Source organism: Mandrillus leucophaeus, unplaced genomic scaffold (genome assembly GCF_000951045.1).
Source record: "Mandrillus leucophaeus isolate KB7577 unplaced genomic scaffold, Mleu.le_1.0 Scaffold114, whole genome shotgun sequence".
NCBI lineage: Eukaryota > Metazoa > Chordata > Mammalia > Primates > Cercopithecidae > Mandrillus > Mandrillus leucophaeus.
The window spans coordinates 5,120,291-5,139,815 of NW_012099654.1; the positions used below are offsets into that span (position 1 = coordinate 5,120,291).

A 19,525-nucleotide genomic window follows, 5' to 3' on the forward strand; every position below is an offset into this window, starting at 1 on the left:
GCCTCACCACTGAATCTCATGTCATCCGACTATATCCCTAATACCCCACCTTGTTGGTCACCATGCATCACAAGACCACTCCTTATCATGTTTTTAACTTTTTAGCTCCTGGCTTGCTGTCACTCTTTCAAATACTGCTGCTGTCATAATGCTTAGTTCTCTCAACATCTTTCATGCCTCTAGCTCGCTATCTCTAGTAGGCAAACTGCAACTCTTCAACCACACACAGACCAACAATCCATTGATCCAGGTGTTTTCACTGTCCTCAATCCCATGTGGCCTCCTTTCCATACTTACCCAGCTTAGCTTCCATGCTCTATCATTACAATCACTTCTTCGCATCAATCTTACCACCACCTTTGTCCCTGCCCAGTTGTGTCGCATTCACCTACAAAAATCCCACTGCTTGTTAAATCCGTATCTCAACCTGTTCCACATCTGCCTCCTAACAGGCGAATGTAAAGGGAAAAACATGCCACTATGCTGATGGGTCTCAGTGTAAATCCAGAACGCTCCTTCAGTTCCTTAGTCATGTGGGCCTCTGGTGCTGCTGGGAACCCTAGTTCATTTTCCAGTCCATTCATTCCCCACGTCATACTAGCTGACAATAGAAATATTCTAGGGGCTGGACTGAAGGTAGTGTTATCTCGATTGTTCAGTTAGTTACAGACAGAATTCCTTGTTCTACTCTCCCTTCTCAATACTGTTCTTTAAAAACAACTTTTTAGGAGAAATATTCTAGGTACATTTATGGGTATTAGCACAATTCTCACAACTACCCTATGTGATTCTGTTTGTCTGATTAACAGATGAAGAAAATGAGATACCAAATGTCAAAATAACTTCCCCCAGATAGTGTAGCCAGTGAGTGGTCAAGCCAAGATTCATCTATGCAGATGGCTCCAAAGTTTGAGTTCTTGACCTTATTAGGATTAATTCATATCTTGTTATCTATCAAACTTCCAACACCTCCACCTGCTCTTCCTCTAACCTCATTTCATTTGGTTAGTTTTGGGTTTTTTCCAATTTAACTTCCACAAACTCTCACGATCACATCTACCCACCTAATTACATCTGGGCCCATATATGCCTTCCCTCCTGAACTATGCCCAAATTATTATTCTCCTATCTTCTCCTATCTAAACCAACCCTTCCACTTGAGCACTTGACCCTGTCCCACCTCCCAGCCACTGCTCCAGCAATGCCACCTCCCCTGGATCCTATATCATGTTTTTCCTTCTCTACAGGATTATCCCCACTGGCACACGTTCATTGTCATTGTTGCCAATTTAAATCTCAAATGAATTATAAATCTCAAAACAATTACGCTAACTGAAAGAAGCCAGACCCTCAAATCCTAAATTCTGATTCCGTTTTATAAAATTCTAGAAAATGAACACTAATCTATGGTGACAGAAAGGATATCAGTAGTTACCTGAGGGGAAGGGGCCAAGGGATGGATTACCAAGGGCAGGAGGAAACTTGAGGGTATTAAACATGTTCATTAACTTAATTGTGGTTTCAAGGGTGTATAAATGTCAAAACATATCAAATGAACACTTCAAATATGTGTAGTTTATAGCATATCAATTATACCTAATTTTAAAAAAATCTCTTGACCCCACATACCTCCAGCCATTGTCCAATTTTGCTATTGCCTTTTATGTTAAAACTCCCTAAAGAGCTGTCAAAATGTACTATCTCCAGTTTCTACACCATTTTTTATCTTACTACTCTCCCCTGCCTTGCTCCACACCAGCTAAATGGGCCACCTTGCCATTCCTAACTCCCCAGGCATGCTTCTGCACTCTGCCCCCAGACAGCAATGAGGATCCTTCACTTCCTAAAGAACTTTGCTCAGTTGTCATCCCAGAGAGGCCTTCCTGAACTACTCTATTTGAAACTCCAACCCACCTATCACCCCTGACATTTGCCATCTCCCTCCCCTGCCTGATTGGTCTCCATCTCATTTAGCACCACCCTACCCCACTACATACGTACTTGTTTACTGAGTATCTCCCCCAATCAGAACATTGAGGGAGATATTTTGTCTATTTTGTTCATTGCCTATAACCTTGATTTCCTGGCCTCTAATGTGTCTCAATAAATATGAGGACCAGTGGATTAGTGTTTTCCGAGTCATTTGGTTGTAAATAAGAGAAACCCACTCACAGTCACCTAAGCAAACAAGTGTTAGAGGAAATTAAAAAAATATCATGGACTCCTAGGGGAAGAGGTACAACCAGAATAGGGCAATAGGAAGGCATCAGGAACTAAGGTGGTTTCTCTCTCTTCTAGTCTGATCTATTAAAGCAGGATAATCTTTATTTTCTTTGCACTTAGGTTGCATTCTTGTTCATTCTCTACAAACCAACTTTCTCCACTGATGACCTAGATACAGCATTCCCAGCCTCCCACTTTCCCAGATCAGGAATTTCACTATAAATCCCAATTACAAATCCCTGCTTAGAGAAGGGTTGAGTTCGTTGTACCACCATGGTCCAGTTAACTATAGCCAAGGGAAGAGGCATGTGGCTTTTTAGTGTCTAAGAGGGTATTTTGTTCACAGAAAATGAAATGCCCTCTCTTGAGTTGAACAGACTAAATTTGTTTTAATAGTCCCATTTACAATTCAAATTCCCTTAAACAACTTAATAGCATTTATACATTTTAAAAAATGATTCTCTTTTAAGCAGCACTGCAAATGCTTGACCCCATTAACAAAACCTTCCCAAGTGTTTAACTCTCATAAATATAATAAATTAAACATACGGTGACTTTCCAAGTTCTCTGAAACATTTCAGTACTTTTGCAGACTTAGTAACATTTTAAAATACCTTTCAACTAAAACTCACAAGTCTAAAAATCTGTTAAGCATTTTAAATTAGACTCTTAAGGCCAGTGTCACATATTGTAATATGCCAATTATGTTTAAATACTTCAAAGAGCAAATACTATAGTTTGTCTCAATGAATATAATAACCATTCCTGCTGGGTGCAGTGGCTCATGCCTTTAATCCCAGTCATTAGGGAGGCTGAGGTGGGAAGATCGCCTGAGACTAGGAGATTGCCTCAGGCCTGGGCAACATGGTGAGAACTCTTCTATCAAAAAATCAAAATAAAAAATAAGCTGGGCATGGTGGCTCATCCCTGTACCCCCAGTTCCTCAGGAGGCTGAGGTGGGAGGATGGCTTCAGCCTAGGAGACAGAAGCTGCAGTGAGCTATGATCACACCACTACACTCCAGCCTGGACAACAGAACAAGACCTTGTCTCTAAAAAACCAAAACAAACAAACAAACAAAAAAGTATTCCTGAATTTAAGTATTAATGGCTATAGGAATTGCTTCCTAACCTGTTTGAAAATGTGTAACTGTTACATATTTTGAGAACTACAGCACTCAGTGAAGCTTTGTTAAAAGGAAGTAGTTTAGGCCTCAGCAGGCAAGCCACTGCACAGTGCTAGGATGAAGAGCTCACATTCAGGGACTTCAAGAGTGAATCAACTACTTTTGTTAATTCAATGTTAAATGAGAATAATATCAACCTTCAATGGTTGTGTTGAGAATCAAATGAAATGACATATGGGAAAACCTTTGTTACAAGTTACAAAATTGATGGCAACTACAGCTTTAGGTAGAATTTCAACTTCTAATTTTTACTACTATGCAAATTATCAGAATATTTATGATGTTAACTTTTTAAAAAGGTTTTTAAATAGAAACTTTATTTAAATAAATGAACCCTTCTCAACCCCAAAACCCAGCTTCTGATCTTGACGAACATCATAATTACTCAGGGAAACACACTGCTAGTTCCCTTACAAGCCAGTGTGCTGTGTGATTGCTGAAACCAACTCATGAAAAGGAAACTGGCCCTATTTCCAAGCATACCCGTACGAGAACATATTAAGTATATTCACTTTATATTAATTTAAACGTTAATGTTAGTCTAAATGTTAAATTAACTTAATATGTTAAACTTAATATGTTTATTTTTTACTTAAATAAGTAAAAATTACTTATTTTTACATAAAAGTACAATTACTTGCTGGAACATATTAAGCATTTTTTCCAGAAAAAAAAAAAAAAACCCTGAATTTACAGAACTAAAATTATGAGAGGAGATTCGCATTACAAAATCTTCCTCTATGGGTTCTTCTAGCTCAAGACATTTTTCTTACTGATTTTTAACTACTTGAGTTGGGGTAAGAATTAGAGAAAGGTCAGAGAGGTAGCAACTGTGAAATCAGTGTACTAGGAGTTACTAGCCAACAATTATCTATCAAGAATGGATACATCAAAAAGCCAAGAAAATAAGAATCTCTTTATAAAAAAATAATATTTACAGGCTGGACAAAGTGGCTCACACCTGTAATCCCAGCACTTTGGGAGGCTGAGGCGGGTAGATCACTTGAGGTCAGGAGTTTGAGACCAGCCTGGCCAGTAAGGTGAAACCCCGTCTCTACTAAAAGTATAAAAATTAGCCAGGCCTGGTGGCACACACTTGTAATCCCAGCTACTCAGGAGGCTGAGGCAGGAGACTTGCTTGAACCCAGGAGGGCAGAGGTTGCAGCGAGCTGAGATTGCATCACTGCACTCCAGCCTGGGCGACAGAGTGAGACCCTGTCTTTTAAAAAAAAAAAAAAAAAAACTTCTAAAAAATAATTATTTACATTAAACTTTCAAAAACAACTATTTTTCAAAGCAAACTGCTCTGGATTGGGGTTCTGAAACACAATATGATTGTGAATAATGGGGGGGAATCTAAATACAAATCAGAGAAAATAGTTTTCAGAGGATTAGGTAGCTAGCTATAAGATTAGCTGGAAACATATGAAGAATAGTCTGAAAGGCTATTGTAAGAAAAACGACAAATTCTATCATTCCTCTGACCTGAAACAAGGTGAAAACTTGGTATAAAGGCTGCATGAAGAGAAGAAAAAAAAAGTAGTCCAATAAGGTCTATCTGTAGAGCTTTCACTCTCACACTCTGATTACAAACTTAGCTAGTGTCAGTTCTTCAGAGCCTTACTTGCCACACTTGGAACCGATGCAGTCCCATTACCAGCTGAAGCAGGGCATGTGATCTAAGACAAGTGTAAATATAAAGGAGAAAGGAAGCAAGCTAAGCAAGGGCCTAGAAATCCCAAAGGCACTGATTAAAGTGAAGAAAGAAGCTTTTTGTTGTTGCCATTTGTTTTCGTTGTTGTTTTCCAGAAGTAACACAAGGCTTTGTTCCTTTAGCAGGATTCCCAGTTGGACCCTCTCCAGAGAGGATTCAAATTTGAATTCCCATCTGAATACCAACCCAAATGTTGATACAGAACACTCCTGTACTAAACTTAATATCCATCCCAGATAAACCTACTCTGTGACCAAGACAATTGAGATCTTCTAGGTGAAGATGCTATGATTCAAAATATTACATGGAAAACCATGTCTTACTTAAAACAGGTACTTGTTTTCCGGCCATAATTATTCCAGTCTCTTCCATGGAACTGCTTCTGCAAATAGTTTTTTTAATGTATCAAAGACAGTCTCTTTCTGACATTTAATACATCAAATCTATTCCAACTTCAGAGTTTCTGTATGTCTTATTTAGCAGACACTATGATTCTATCTTCTTATTCTCTGGAAATCCATCAGATGTATGTTCCAACACAGAAGTGCCTTCCTTCCTTCTCATGGTGGCAAAAAGCATATCCATCATCCCCAAGGTTTCTAATAATTCTCTTTGGTAATCAATCTCTTTTTCTACAAGTCCTTGAAGTAGCAAAAACTTTTTATCAACTACAGGGGACTGACCAATTACAGGCAGATATATATCTAAAAAGAGAGAAAGGAAACACATTAACTAGCAATATCTTTCTATATATTAAGTGAAAAGCCAAAGTTTTCAAAAGTATAAAAATATTAACCATAAGAACACTGAAAATCTGTACTTACTTTATAATTCATTTATGATTTATAGAAAGTATAACAATCCCTCTGAGTAAATTTATTTCACAAAATAATAATTACAGAAAGTATAGAAGTCTTGACTTACTTTCATTTTCCCATCTGAAAAATTGTCGTCATTATAGATGTCTATAAAAAGTTTTTTTATAATAACCCTAGCAAAGTCACGCCACTATAAACATTTTACTACCTTTTAAGTTGCATTGCCTTGTTATTTTCTCCATGAAAATCCATATTGAGATTTGATAAAAGCAAGATATTTTGATCTACTTGATTTCCAAATTTGATTATTTGACATCTCTACTTTTGCAAGCATGTTAGGATTTTCAAGTTTTAACGACCACTTACCAATAATTATTTCAGCAGCATTGATTAAAACAGGGGCAAATCTTGGCTGAGAAAGATGCCTACAAAGTAAAAATTCAGTTTAGTGAAACTTGTAAGCTTAAAAATAAAATCCTTAAAGCAGATGTAGTTGTTTCATCAGTTCTCTGTAAAGATCAAACTAAATGTCTTTTATTTGGTGATAAAGGATTTCAGATGCAAAATGTGTTTCACAGACATAAAACATACCTTATCAAAAAATTAAGAACATGACTGATTTCCTTCTCATCCCGACCTGCAAGTGCATTTGCAAGGACTCCTCTTCGATTTAACTCCTTTATGATGGACACCGTAATCTCGGGTGTTTTTATTGCACAAGTGGGCTAGAAAAATTGTCAAAGTCAACATGAGCAGACAAAACAGCACAAAAAACATCACTGTCTTGCACTAACTTATCAAGTTTGAATAGGTATTTATCTTCACAGTTCCAAGTCATGGTAATATGCAGGGTAAATAATAACATGACTTTAAAAAAAAATGCTCACTCACATCAAGAACTCTGTCGAGTGCCTTAGAGATCCGAAAATGTTTCAGATCCCTGTCGTACAATTCTAGGTGTTTCTTTGCTGGCCTGTTAATCAGAATGTCATCCTGCAATGAAAAGCACATTTATAAAGAAGAAAAATCAGTATCTGTATAAAGATACACTTAATATAAACTTTTCCATAATGAAGTGGTATCTCTGAACTATGCCACAAATAATGTTCATATGCCCATAATGTAGATTAAATAAAAATGAATCCTGCTAATCAGAGTCAGAAAAAAAAAATGGAGTAACTTGCTACATCAACATGTTCTTACTTTGTTAGAATTTTAACTTACAACATGCAACACTGCCTTAATTCTAGGTAAAAATTCCTCATTTCAGTTCTCTTTATGTGGCAGGCAGTGTAATACAATAGAAAGAGAAACAAAACAACAATCTGAGATAATGAGATCTAGTCTCAACAACTCTGGATACCAGTAATGAAATCCTTAATCAATCACAAATTCTTTGTCTCTCAATCTTCTCAGGTGCCAAACGGGGACATGATTGGTTCTACTACTTCTTGGGATTTAGATCAAATCAGGTAGTATGTGAAAGACAATCTTTTGAATGAAGTAAAGCATTGTAACATTATGTTATGATGCAGACTATTACAAAAAGTAGACCTTGTTCCCCATTACTCATCAATAATGTCCCCAATCTAGCAATCTAGAAATAATTCCGATGTAGAGAAATGCAAAATAAAGTTAAAGTGCCATGTGAACTACACTTTCCCGTAATGTGCAGGGATGAAGCTGGTTACTCTAAAAAATTTCACCCTTTAAACAAAAATGAGAAATGCACAAATACCCGTTGCTTCATGTAATTTTTTCCTTTAATAAAGGTTCGATATGCAGGCCTTCTTCTTCTGGGAAGTGATTCCTTCTTTGCTTCAGATTTCCGATGTTTAACACTCAGTATTCCATTGGTCATTCCTACAACTATTGTCTCATCTTCATGCTAATAACAATTAGAAAAATAAGTTAGTCTATTCTTAACTCATAATTTATAGTACTTTTACTTCAAAACACATTTATAATGTGTTTGCTGCTTGTCCATACATTCACCAACAGTTCCATTCAGACACACATAGTCTGCCTAACAATGATTGGGGTAAGACGTTAAAGTAAAATCATTTTTTCCTTAGGATACAAGTACATTGACAGAACTTATACTTGTAAAATATCACCGGCAAAGTTTGTATAATAATACAAAGTTAACGGCATCAAGGATTACACAGTAGCATGACTTTTACGATCTTGCCCCTCAAAAATATTTTTAATAAGCTTTCCCTCTCTTAAATCAGATTTCTGTATAATATAGTCAAATGCCTTCCTGCCCAAATGTGGCTTCTCATAAAACTTGACAGTATACATTTCAAAAAGAGCAGTAACAAAGAAAAGGAGAGATTTCATTTTGTTGTCCTCTTCCCCCTCAATCTTTTTTTCTGCTCAGAGAGCTAATCTGCCTTTCTAGTGTACTATAATACTCTTGAATTAAATGAGTTGAAGAGAGATTTACCAGCTTCCCAGGACCTGCATTTAGTGTTAACAATGCCTAGAGCACTGTACTTAGTTTGAAGTTATGCAGTGAGTGGGACCTAAACCCAAATTCATGCTAAGTCATTAGGACAAGTTACATATTCCAGTAATTGTCTTAACTCAAATATCTAATGTGGTAAGAAAAGTTACTCAAATCCAAAAATAAAGCCCAAAATTCCATTTTAGTTTCATTTAACAGGCAGGGTTAGTGACAGACTTAAAAACAGGTAAAGGTACTTACCGCAAGGGCAAGACTCAAAATCGAAGCTGCATAATCAAAGCTGTGGACTACTTTGTAGGAAGTTGTGCTGTACACTTTCACCTTCCTAATAAAAAGAAAAGCTTTCTCAAAAATCACCTTGAAAATGAGTATAAAATGCAAATTTCTATTTTCTGAAAACTCAAAATACAAACATTAAAATCTATACAACAGTGAAGAAAAACAAAGATTAGTAATGTTAATTACAAACTAATTCATCACTGAATCCCTTAAAAAATGAGCTACAGGCAGGGCACGGTGGCTCACACCTGTAATCCAAGCACTTTGGGAGGCCAAGGTGGGTGAATCAACTGAGGTCAGGAGTTTGAGACCAGCCTGACCAACATAGTGAAACCCCACCTCTATTAAAAATACAAAATTAGCGAGGCATGGTGGCACATGCTTGTAATCCCAGCTACTTGGGAGGCTGAGGCTGGAGAATTGCTTGAACCTGGGATGTAGAGGTTGCAGTGAGCCGAGCTCGCACCACTGCACTCCAGCCTGGGCAACAAGAGCGAAACTGTCTGAAAAAAAAAAAGGGCTGTATACCAGCCCTAACTATAACATCTGTATAAAGACTTTGACTAGCCATTTATAAAAAAAATAGAAGGGCCGAGTGTGGTGGCTCAGGCCTGTAATCCCAGCACTTTGGAGGCCAAGGTGGGCAGATCCCTTGAGGCCAGGAGTTCAAGACTAGCCTGGCCAACATGGCATAACCCGATGTCTACCAAAAATAATAAAAACTAGCCAGGTGTGGTGACACATGCCTGTAATCCCACCTACTCAGAAGGCTGAGGTATGAGAATTGCTTGAACCTTGGAGGCAGAGGTTGCAGTGAGCCAAAATCATGCCACTACCCTTCAGCCTGGGTCACGGAGTAAGACTCTGTCTCAAAAATTTTTTAAGAAAACAAAACAAAACAAAACAAAAACGAAAGGATAGACCATGAGCCACTGTCATCTGAAGATCAAACTTGGGAGCAAAGAAAAGGTATCAGCCGGGCACAGTGGCTCACACCTGTAGTAATCCCAGCACTTTTGGAGGCTGAGGCAGGTGGATCACCTGAGGCTGGGAGTTAGACAGCAGCCTGACCAATATACAGAAACCCTGTCTCTACTGAAAATACAAAATCAGCCGGGCATGGCGGCACACGCCTGTAATCCCAGCTACTCAGGAGACTGAAGCAGGAGAATCGCATGAACCCAGAAGACAGAAGTGGCGGTGAGCCAAGACCGCGCCATTGTACTCCGGCCTGAGCAACAAGAGTGAAACTCCGTCTTTAAAAAAATAAAAGAAAAAGTATCAATGAAAGCACATCAGAAAGCCTAGTGTGATGGCTCACACCTGTAATCCCAGCACTTTGGGAGGCCAAGGTCAGCAGATTGCTTGAGCCCAGGAGTTCAAGACCAGCCTGGGCAACATGATGAAACCCCATCTCTACAAAAAATAAATCAAAAAAAAAAAGAAAGAAAGAAAGTACATATGAAGCCAAAGATCAGGGCTTCTCAATCTCAGAATTACTGTCATTTTGGGGCACAGAATTCTTTTTTGTAAGGGCTGTTCTGTGCATTGTAGGATATTTAGCAGCCTTCCTGGCCTCTATCCCCTATATGGCAAGTACCACGAGTTGTGATAAAAAAAACAATACTTTCTCAAGATACTGTCAAACATTCCTTGAGGAACAAAAATCACTCTTGGTTGAAACCACCACAAATAGAGCCAATTTACACTTAGCTTTTAGGAACATACCTAAGAATCAAGTCCCAAACTGCCTAGTAACATGATTTCAGTAACATGTGTAAATACTTGCCATGTATTTACACAAAAAATTCCTTTGTATTAAAAATATTTTCTAGCTTTTAAAATATATACATTCAATCCTTATGGCAGGTTCCACATCTGCAGATTCAACCAACCATGGATTAAAAATATCCATAAATACATAAATAAAATAATACAGAATTTTAAAATATAGTGTAACAACTATTTACATAGCATTTGCATTGTATTAGGTATTACAAATAAGCTAGAGATGATTTAAAGTATACAGTGGATGTGTGTAGGTTATATGCAAATATGCCATTTTAAATAAGGGACTTGGGCATCCACAACCAATTCCCCTCAGTTACCAAGGAGTGACTGTATACTTTTTAATTAACATGCTGAAAACTAAAGTTTTTCATAACAGCAGAAAAAAATGAAAATATGGAAATCAAATGATCAAAAATAGATCATGTAAGCCAGTCACGGTAGCTCACGCCAGTAATCCCAGTACTTTGGGAGGCCGAGGCGGGAGGATCTGTCGAACTCAGGAGTTTTGAGACTAGCCTGGGCAACATGGCAAAACTCCATCTCAACAAAAATACAAAAATGAGTCAGGTACAGTGGCATATGCTTGTGGTTCCAGCTACTCAGGAGGCTGAAGTGAGGGGATCACTTGAAGCCGGGAGGTGGAGGTTATAGTCAGCCAAGATCATACCACTGCCCTCCAGCCTGGGCAACACAGCAAAACCCTGTCTCAAAAAAAAATACTAATAATAAATCATGTAAATTCTAGAACTGTGCCATACTTCTAGCCACACGTGGCTACTGACCACTTGAAATGTGGCTAGTGAAAATGAGAAACTAAATTTTTTATTTTATCTAATTTTAATTTAAAAACTGAGACAGTAATTTTTACAAAATATTAACGTTCTTTTTTTTTTTTAGAGACAGGGTATCGCTGTCACCCAAGCTAGAGTACAGTGGTACTATCACAACTCACTGCAACCTCAAACTCCTGAGCTCAAGTGCTTCTCCTGCCTCAGCCTCCCTAGTAGCTATGATTAAAGGTGTGTACCACTGTGCCCAGCTAATTTTTTAAATTTTTTGTAGAGATGGGGTCTCACTATATTGCCCAGGCTGGTCTCAAACTCCTGCCGTCAAGTGATCCTCCCACCTTGGCCTCCCAAAGCACTGGGATTACAGGTGTAAGTCACTGCACTCAACCTAAAATATGATTATTGTATCACAGTGCACATGTTTAGATGCTTAATTTATTTCTAGTATCTTAACAATTTTGACATAGATTACATGCTGAAATTAAATTTTATATGTAATATATATTTTATTTTTACATTAGATATTAGGCTAAACAAAATGTGCTATCTAACTTTTAGGCCAGGCACATTGGCTCATGCCTGTAATCCCAGCATTTTGGGAGGCCAAGGTGGGTGGATCATGTGAGGTCAGGAGTTCGAGACCAGCCTGGCCATCATGGCAAAACTCTACCTCTACTAAAAATACAAAAACTAAGCCAGGCAGGGTGGGAGTCGTCTGTAACCCCAGCCACTCGGAAAGCTGAGGCAGAATCGCTTGAACCCAGGTGGTGGAGGTTGCAGTGAGCTGAGATCACACCACTGTACTCTAGCCTGGGCAACTGAATGAGACTCCATCTCAAAAAAAAAAAAAAAAAAATCTAATTTTTAAAAAACTTTTTAGGTCCGGCACAGTGGTTCACGCCTGTAATCCCAGCACTTTGGGAGGGCAACATGGGCAGATCACAAGAGGCCAGAAGTTCGAGACCAGTCCGGGCAATATGGCGAAACCCCATCTCTATTAAAAATACAAAAATTAGCCAGGTGTGGTGTTGCAAACCTGTAATCCCAGCTACTCAGGAAGGTCACAAGAACCAATTGAACCTGGGAAGCAGAGGTTGCAGTAAGCCCAGATCGTGCCACTGCACACCAGCCTGGGCGACAGAACAAGACTCTGTCTCAAAAAAAAAAAAAAAAAAAAACAAAAACAAAAAGAAAACCTCAAAATATATGAATGTACAAAAATGGTTTTAAAATATGATTCATAGAATAACATTATTTAAAAGGTTATCATTCAAATGGTTCAATAATGTTGTTTAAGTATATAAGTTAAAACAAATTGTGTCAAAAGAGAAAATAAGTAGCTATATGTAAACAAAAGGTCAAAACTATTTTCAACTCAACAGGTTTTTATCTCCTGGAAATCATTATCAGAATACTTATCACAAATATTGCTGAAATAACTCATTTCCTCAAACAGTAAACATCTGTACACTAATAATAATATACAAAAAAATTAAAATGCCAACCTATCCAGTGAGCCAGAGAGTAACCTCTGTCCAGAGCTGCTTAGACATAAACATGTCACGGTTTTGTGATGATTTTTCAAAGATACGAGCAATTGTCCTCCTTTTAACATATCCCAGACTTTAACATAACGACCTCCTATAAAAAGAAATCATCATTAGTTGGATATTCTGCCAACAGATTCAACATATTAAAGAACTGAAAAGCATTCTTCCCTGGACACTCCACAAAGCATGCAGGCTGAGTGAGGGAGTCCAGGCCAGGCTGCCTGGTAAAATCCTGGCTCCACCACTTCCTGGGTTATTGGTAATAACAGTTCCTACCTCACAGAACTGTTATGATAAATAATATTTGTGAAGCATACAGAAATTCCAGCAAAATAAATGTATAACTGAAAGAGTTCATTTTAAGAAAACTGTAATAAAATCATTTTTTAAAAGAAATTCTATATAGCGGTGGGAGTGAATAATGTAGATTTGCAGCAAAATATCAAGCAGAAAAGTCTAATATGGAAAAACAGAAAAAGGGATGGAAGGGGAGACCGAAATCTTGACTGGGGAACAGGAGTTGGAACCCAACTCACAGTTCCCACCTCTCCACTCCTATGTGGCACCTCACAAGAGGGATCACAGTTGAAATCACTGATCTAGTTCAACCCTCTCATTTTCAAGGTCTAGAGACCTTAAGGGATTGCCCAAGGTCACAATTAGCTAGTGACACACAGTGGAGATTAGCATTCTATTCTCCCTGTTCAACTTGATATTTTTTCCATTTGTCAGAATAACAGCAAGAAAAGTAGAAATATCTGACTGAGTCTTAGAGTCTTGCTATGTTGCCCAGGCTGGTCTCAAACTCCTGGACTCAAGCTATCCACCTGCTTCGGCCTCCCAAAGTGCTAGGATTACAGGCATGAGCGACCACGCCCCACCTCAACTTATTTTTAAATCAAATAGCTACTGGGGAAAGGAATATAAAACAGAGTAATTTCTAGCCAGATTTTAGAATTAAAAAAAAAAAAAGGATGCACACACAGCAACATAGCAACATATATGTTGTCAAGTGTACGTACTACCAATACATTCTTCTAATATGAACACATTTTACTTTATTTACAAATGAAAAAAAAACAATTTACTTCTTCCATTGTAATTATGAAAATGCAGTATGTGCAAAATGAGAAAAACATCTCAGTCCCAACTTGTTGAAAAATGTACCAAGGCCCCTTTTGAGGTCACATTATCTCCTTTCTCTAGTACTAGCAGCTATCCGCTGGGTAGGGGCATTTCAATCAAGAGAGGCACAGAAAAAGAGACAAGCCTACAAGATCTCAAATAACTGATTTTCAAAAGCTGCTGCAGATCTGTTAGGTAGGAGTAAAAGGAGTATGAGCTAAATTTCTGGGGTTAAATAAGATGGCACAGGGCTAAATATATAAGGTAGGCTCTCGAGTTCTGTGATTTCAAATCACTTACCACTTTGCCTTGGAAAAATCAGTTAAAACTTTCATTTCATTAGCTGTAAAATAGGGAAAAAGCTAACTACCTTGTAGCATCGTCTAGGGCATTAGAGTTAATATGTATATAACAGCACAGTGCCTGGCTCACATTAGGTACACAATAAATGATAACTGCTTGCCAGTCCTACCTATCAACTGTTTGAACAAAAACTTAGATATGCAATTCAAGTGCACACTGATAAATTATAAAGAGCAACTGATTTTAAACAAATGTGATTCAAAACCAACAATATTGGTGAAAGCTATTTTTAAGAAGTACCTGCTGACACCAGAAGACCTCCAGAGGGGAAAAGCAGGACACTCTCCACTGGCTGCCCATGCTCAACAGAGAGAACACTCGTATTCGTTCGTGCATCAAACATCTTCACAGTATGATCATATGATCCTAAAATGTCAATTTTTGTATTTTTAGTTTGACTGTTTAAAACAACAAAAACTGTATGTATCCAGGTACAAATTTTAAAAGGAAAAAAAGTTTAGATGGAATTTTAAAAAGACATATATGTATATTCATGAAGACACAGGACCCCTAAACCCTCTACTACTGATCGTGCCTGAAGAAGCACTACACAATACTATACAGAATCTAACTTGCTCTGATCTTAAAATATTCCTTTCTTTGGACTACTGTCACTACTAAATCATCTGGAAATCTTTGTAAAGGCACCCACAAAGGCTAAACTGCACTGTCTTTGTTTCTTGGCTGCTTGAGGCAGGGAACTATCCATTACAGTTCTGAGAGTCTATTATGTTTTCAAGACAGCCTGATTTTTCCAAACACATTTGGAAGACATGAACAATCAACAAAAGAAGAATAAGAAAATAAAAAACAATTGGAAGCCAGGCACGGTGGCTCACACTTGTAATCCCAGCCCTCTGGGAGGAAACTGAGGCAGGTTGATCACTTGAGCCCAGAAGTTTGAGACCAGCCTGGGCAACATGGTGAAACCCTGTCTCTACAAAAAAAAAAAAATACACAAAGTAGCTGCACGTGGTGGTGGGCACCTGTAGTCCCAGCTACTTGGGAGGCTTAGGTGGGAGGATCACTTGAGCCTGGGGGTAGCAGATGCAGTGAGCTGTGATCACATCACTGCACTCCAGCCTGGGCAACAGAGTGAGACCCTGTCTCAAAATAAATACAAACATACATACATAAAAATTAATTTAAAAACTGGAGAATTAATCAGAAACATATTCCTTCATAAAAAAAATTTTAAACCCCTCCATCCCAAGAGTCCCTTAGCAACATTAAAGTACGTCCCCGTGAGATTATTTGCTTCAGGAGGGAAGAGTTCACCAACCTGTTATAAAGAGATCCGGATTAAGTTTGCTAGCACATCCACACCTCACATAATCAGAATGTTCTTTAAATGTCAAAATTTCTTTGGCGTTTGGAATATCCCATAATTTAACTGTATAATCATCAGCTCCAGAGACCACATGATATTTGTCAGCTGTAAAATCTACTGTATGCACTGCTCTGAAAGATTGAAGATCAGTACATTAAAAAGCAAGAAAATTATTTTTCTGGTACCTTCTAACATAAAATGTTCCTTTTCTCAGATTAAAAAAAAAAAGCAGCTGAGTTTCAGGGAGTCTTCATAGAGGGAAATCATGAAAGAAAGAGAAAACTTACAAGTGTTTGCCCCCAAGCCAATTAAGAAATGTAAATACTCCTATATTATAAAGTTTAAAAAAATATATTAAAGAATAGCCTTAAAATCATATTTTCTAATATGTTAACAATTCCATTTAGCTGCTGAATATGGGCGCAAAGGCAGTTCAATTTTTAAAATTTCAAAAAGTTCTTTTAAAAACTCTAAAAAGATTTACCACTAAATAGAATCATGTTACATAAATTTCTGTTATATTTTATCAAATTTCAGCAAGGACATTGGTAATCCTGAAAATGAAGTTATAATATAAAATTGTGATGGCCACTTAATTTATCAAGGGGCAAAATACTATAAATCCAAGAAGAAAATCCACCTTCCAACTTGACTTCAACATGAGAGCCTCCAAGACAGTACAGGCCGATAGAGCTCTCATTACTAGCTGTAAGGTTGTCTTTAGATCAGTAATTCATCACCTCAACTGGGCCACAGACCCCACTAAAGTTAACCAAAAGCTACAGAATAGCTCCCTAGATAAACGTATATTTCCTAAAATATCACATACAATTCTAGGGAATTCATAAGCCCCATGAAACTGGACCACGGAACCGAAGTTAAGCACTCTTAGAACAATCAGGAAATATAGTACACACAGGCAAATAATCTTCATAAAACTGCTCTATGTTTTTCATCAAAGCCCAGAGAAAAAAAGAGCTTACAACAAAATAAAACCAGAACACATAAAAACCAACTGTCTCTTACTTTGTATGGCCTTCAAACTGCCTGAGGGGAGCCCTCCCACTTATATCAAAAAGTTGAACTCCACCGTCTTCACTGCCAGCCACAAGCAATCTACCATCTTGTCGAAAAGTAGCACAGTAGGCTGTGTCTTTAAATCGAGAAAAGGTTTTTATAGGTTCTTGGGAGTATCGGCCATAAATGTGAATCTACAAGAGGAAAGACGGTATTTCACAAGATGACTCAAGATCAGTAGTAAACTATACAAAAGAAAAATAAAGAAATTCAATATTATACTTACTCTTGAGGAAGCTGTGACAGCATAATTATATGGAGGCTGAGGAGAAAAGTCTACTTTTGAAACTGCACCAAATTCCTTAATCTGAACAGGGGTCTAAATAAAAAATAATAGCATGTTAACAGAGTTACCACTGGTAAGACCTATCTAAGCATTACATAATTTCTTACAGACCATTTCTCTTTGTTCTTAGTAACATTTCTTAGGTTGTATTTAACATAAAATTACAAAGAAAGCAAAAAAGGTCCATATCTCATCACCCAGACTATTCTTGTTGCCACTGAAATAAATGTATGGTTAGAAAGCCACACTCCACTCTGTCTCTTCAGCTATTGAGTTTACTGTGATTTCTACCAGAAAAAAAAAAAAAAAAGTTATCATGTCTATGCCAGCATATAATAACCATGTACTTTTAAATAACACAAAGATAATCATACCATGCAGGCTGTTCCACATCTTGCTTCTTTTCACTTAGTAACACATATTAGCTATCATAAGAGCAACAGACTTACCATCCATTTTAAGGACACACTGTAATTTACTATACCAGTCCACTACTAACAGACATAGGTTTTTCAAGATTTCTACTATTACAAGCAATACTTCATTAAACATCTTTACATACATGAGATTCAAATTTTAAAATTTAATTCATTTGGCATTGATTGATCATCTATTCTGTGCTAGGTATTTGTATGGTTAATCTGATTAAGCAGTATGGACTTTTACATAAAATTCCAAGAAAAAATAGATATCAAATTATCTGCCCAAACTATAAGCTGCTGATAGTTTTTAGTTAACAATTCTCTGTTAGAGCATCCAGAGTACAACATATGCTAGAGAAATTGGCATAAACACAAATCCCTCCTCCCTCATTATCTCCCACACTCACCTTATAGTTGTTCCAGTACAGTGTATCTTGCGTGATTTTTTCACCAAGTATAGGATATGTCTGAATAGCTACAGGCTTATAACCAGCCATAATTCCATATAATTGCACTATTGTCCAAGGGTCACTATTTTGGAATTGGTATTAGAAATAATTGCAGTGACTCTGTTGTAATTCTGAAAAAGAAAATATTTTATATACATATTATAAACTTGTACATATAGTTGATTTCCACTTTGCTTTCTTTAAAAAGTCTGTGTGGAAGTATATAGATTAGAGACCAATAAGCCATGTAATTGTAACCCAGAAAAGGCAATCTATAGGAAACAGGAATAATTAAAGTAAGGGCTATCATATCGCACCATCTATTCAGCTGTACACAAAGGTTCTTACACCTAGCCAACCGTTTTACAACACTTGGGAATAAATCTAGCACAGCCTTACAGTAGCCAAATCAAAAAGGATCATGCTGGCTTTGAGTGTCCATTTTTTGGCAACAGGAAACATTAAGGTGAAACTGCAAATACAAGTTTCCTGAATCCAAGTTTTGGATGACATTTAATCCATAACAATTACAGTTACGGACTTGATTTCCTGAAAGCCTAAAAATGATAATAATTAAGAAACACAAAGCTTCAAATGTAGAAGCTTAAAATTAAATTTACTTTAAAAGGTTTAAACTGTAGGAACGAAAACTGTAATAAAGCAATCCTGAAATTAAATTCAACACTAAAGTGGCAGAATAGGATAAAACTTTTAAATAACATGCAATCGAGCCAAAACATCTTTCCAGAACGATTCAATTGCAAAAGAGATTCAGTTATCAGGTAAATGATTCCAGAGGTGGTACTCATCATCTATTCCAAGAAGCCTGAAAACTTTACATCAGTAACACCACAACAAATAGGTATAACATATATTTAAAAGGTGCTTTAATGAAATACAACGACCAATGATTAACGGGGGAACACTCTTCTGTTCATTAAAGTACCTACCAACGTGCAGGACACTGTTCTAGGCACTGGGGATATAATGGTGAATGAAATAAAGACATGGTCTGTGCCCTCGCTTACTCCAGTATACTCCATTTTGGCTGGTGACTGGCACCAGATATTAACCTAGACTCAGCCTTTCCGTGTCCTTCTTCCTCACTCCCTACGTCCAAATAGTTAACAAGATCTGCTGATTTTATCTCCCAAATCTTTTAAAACTCCATTACGTTCACTTCACCTGAGGGAACCTCGTAAGCAAAGACAAAGATGGAAATGCGTCCATTGCCTTGCAGAGTTGCTGATTACTCCGGGAACTAACAACGGTGGACAGGAGAGGATGCAATCTCAGAGAAGAATCTAGGTCGAAGCTTAACTGAGGGGAACTTGAGCCGGTTAAAGAATTTAGCCACTCTACTATACAGCCTGGGAAGCCCCAAGAGCATGCCAGATAATACAGAAAGGCCGGGTGTGTGGGCTTCCCTCAATGGGAGCCGCCTTCACCTACCTCCACCGAGCCCCAAAGGGTCCGACGAGACACCTCGACCCAAGGACAATTAATCGGACTGGGCCAGCTCCCTATCCCCTGGACAGTTCAGCAGCACTGGCGTAAAAATCACGTGGACCCTCAAGGAGCCGGCCACACACACAGCGAACCTAACGTCGCGCGAAAATGACGTACCAGCGCACGCTCAAGATACTCACGCAAC

At 37.8% G+C, this 19,525-nt stretch overlaps 1 protein-coding gene across 4 annotated transcripts; it reads right to left on the bottom strand.

Annotated features, from left to right (window-relative positions):
• Positions 1–5,179: 5,179 nt before the first annotated feature.
• Positions 5,180–19,497, bottom strand: UTP15 (UTP15, U3 small nucleolar ribonucleoprotein, homolog (S. cerevisiae)). 4 transcript variants are annotated; one of them, XM_011996747.1, is made up of 13 exons: positions 19,324–19,497; positions 17,830–18,002; positions 16,941–17,033; positions 16,664–16,848; positions 15,590–15,768; positions 14,548–14,673; positions 12,775–12,910; positions 8,652–8,736; positions 7,680–7,829; positions 6,833–6,934; positions 6,533–6,666; positions 6,308–6,366; positions 5,180–5,827 (listed from the first exon to the last, which is right to left on the bottom strand). In XM_011996747.1, the coding sequence occupies exons 2-13, from the start codon at positions 17,917–17,919 to the stop codon at positions 5,610–5,612; spliced, it is 1,557 nt and encodes a 518-aa protein (XP_011852137.1). In that variant the 5' UTR covers positions 17,920–18,002; positions 19,324–19,497; the 3' UTR covers positions 5,180–5,609. The 4 variants fall into 4 exon arrangements, with proteins under 4 accessions (XP_011852137.1, XP_011852145.1, XP_011852154.1 ...); XM_011996755.1 differs by having other exon boundaries at positions 19,057–19,484; XM_011996764.1 differs by having other exon boundaries at positions 16,941–16,976; positions 19,324–19,465.
• Between the last annotated feature and the right edge of the window lie 28 nt (positions 19,498–19,525).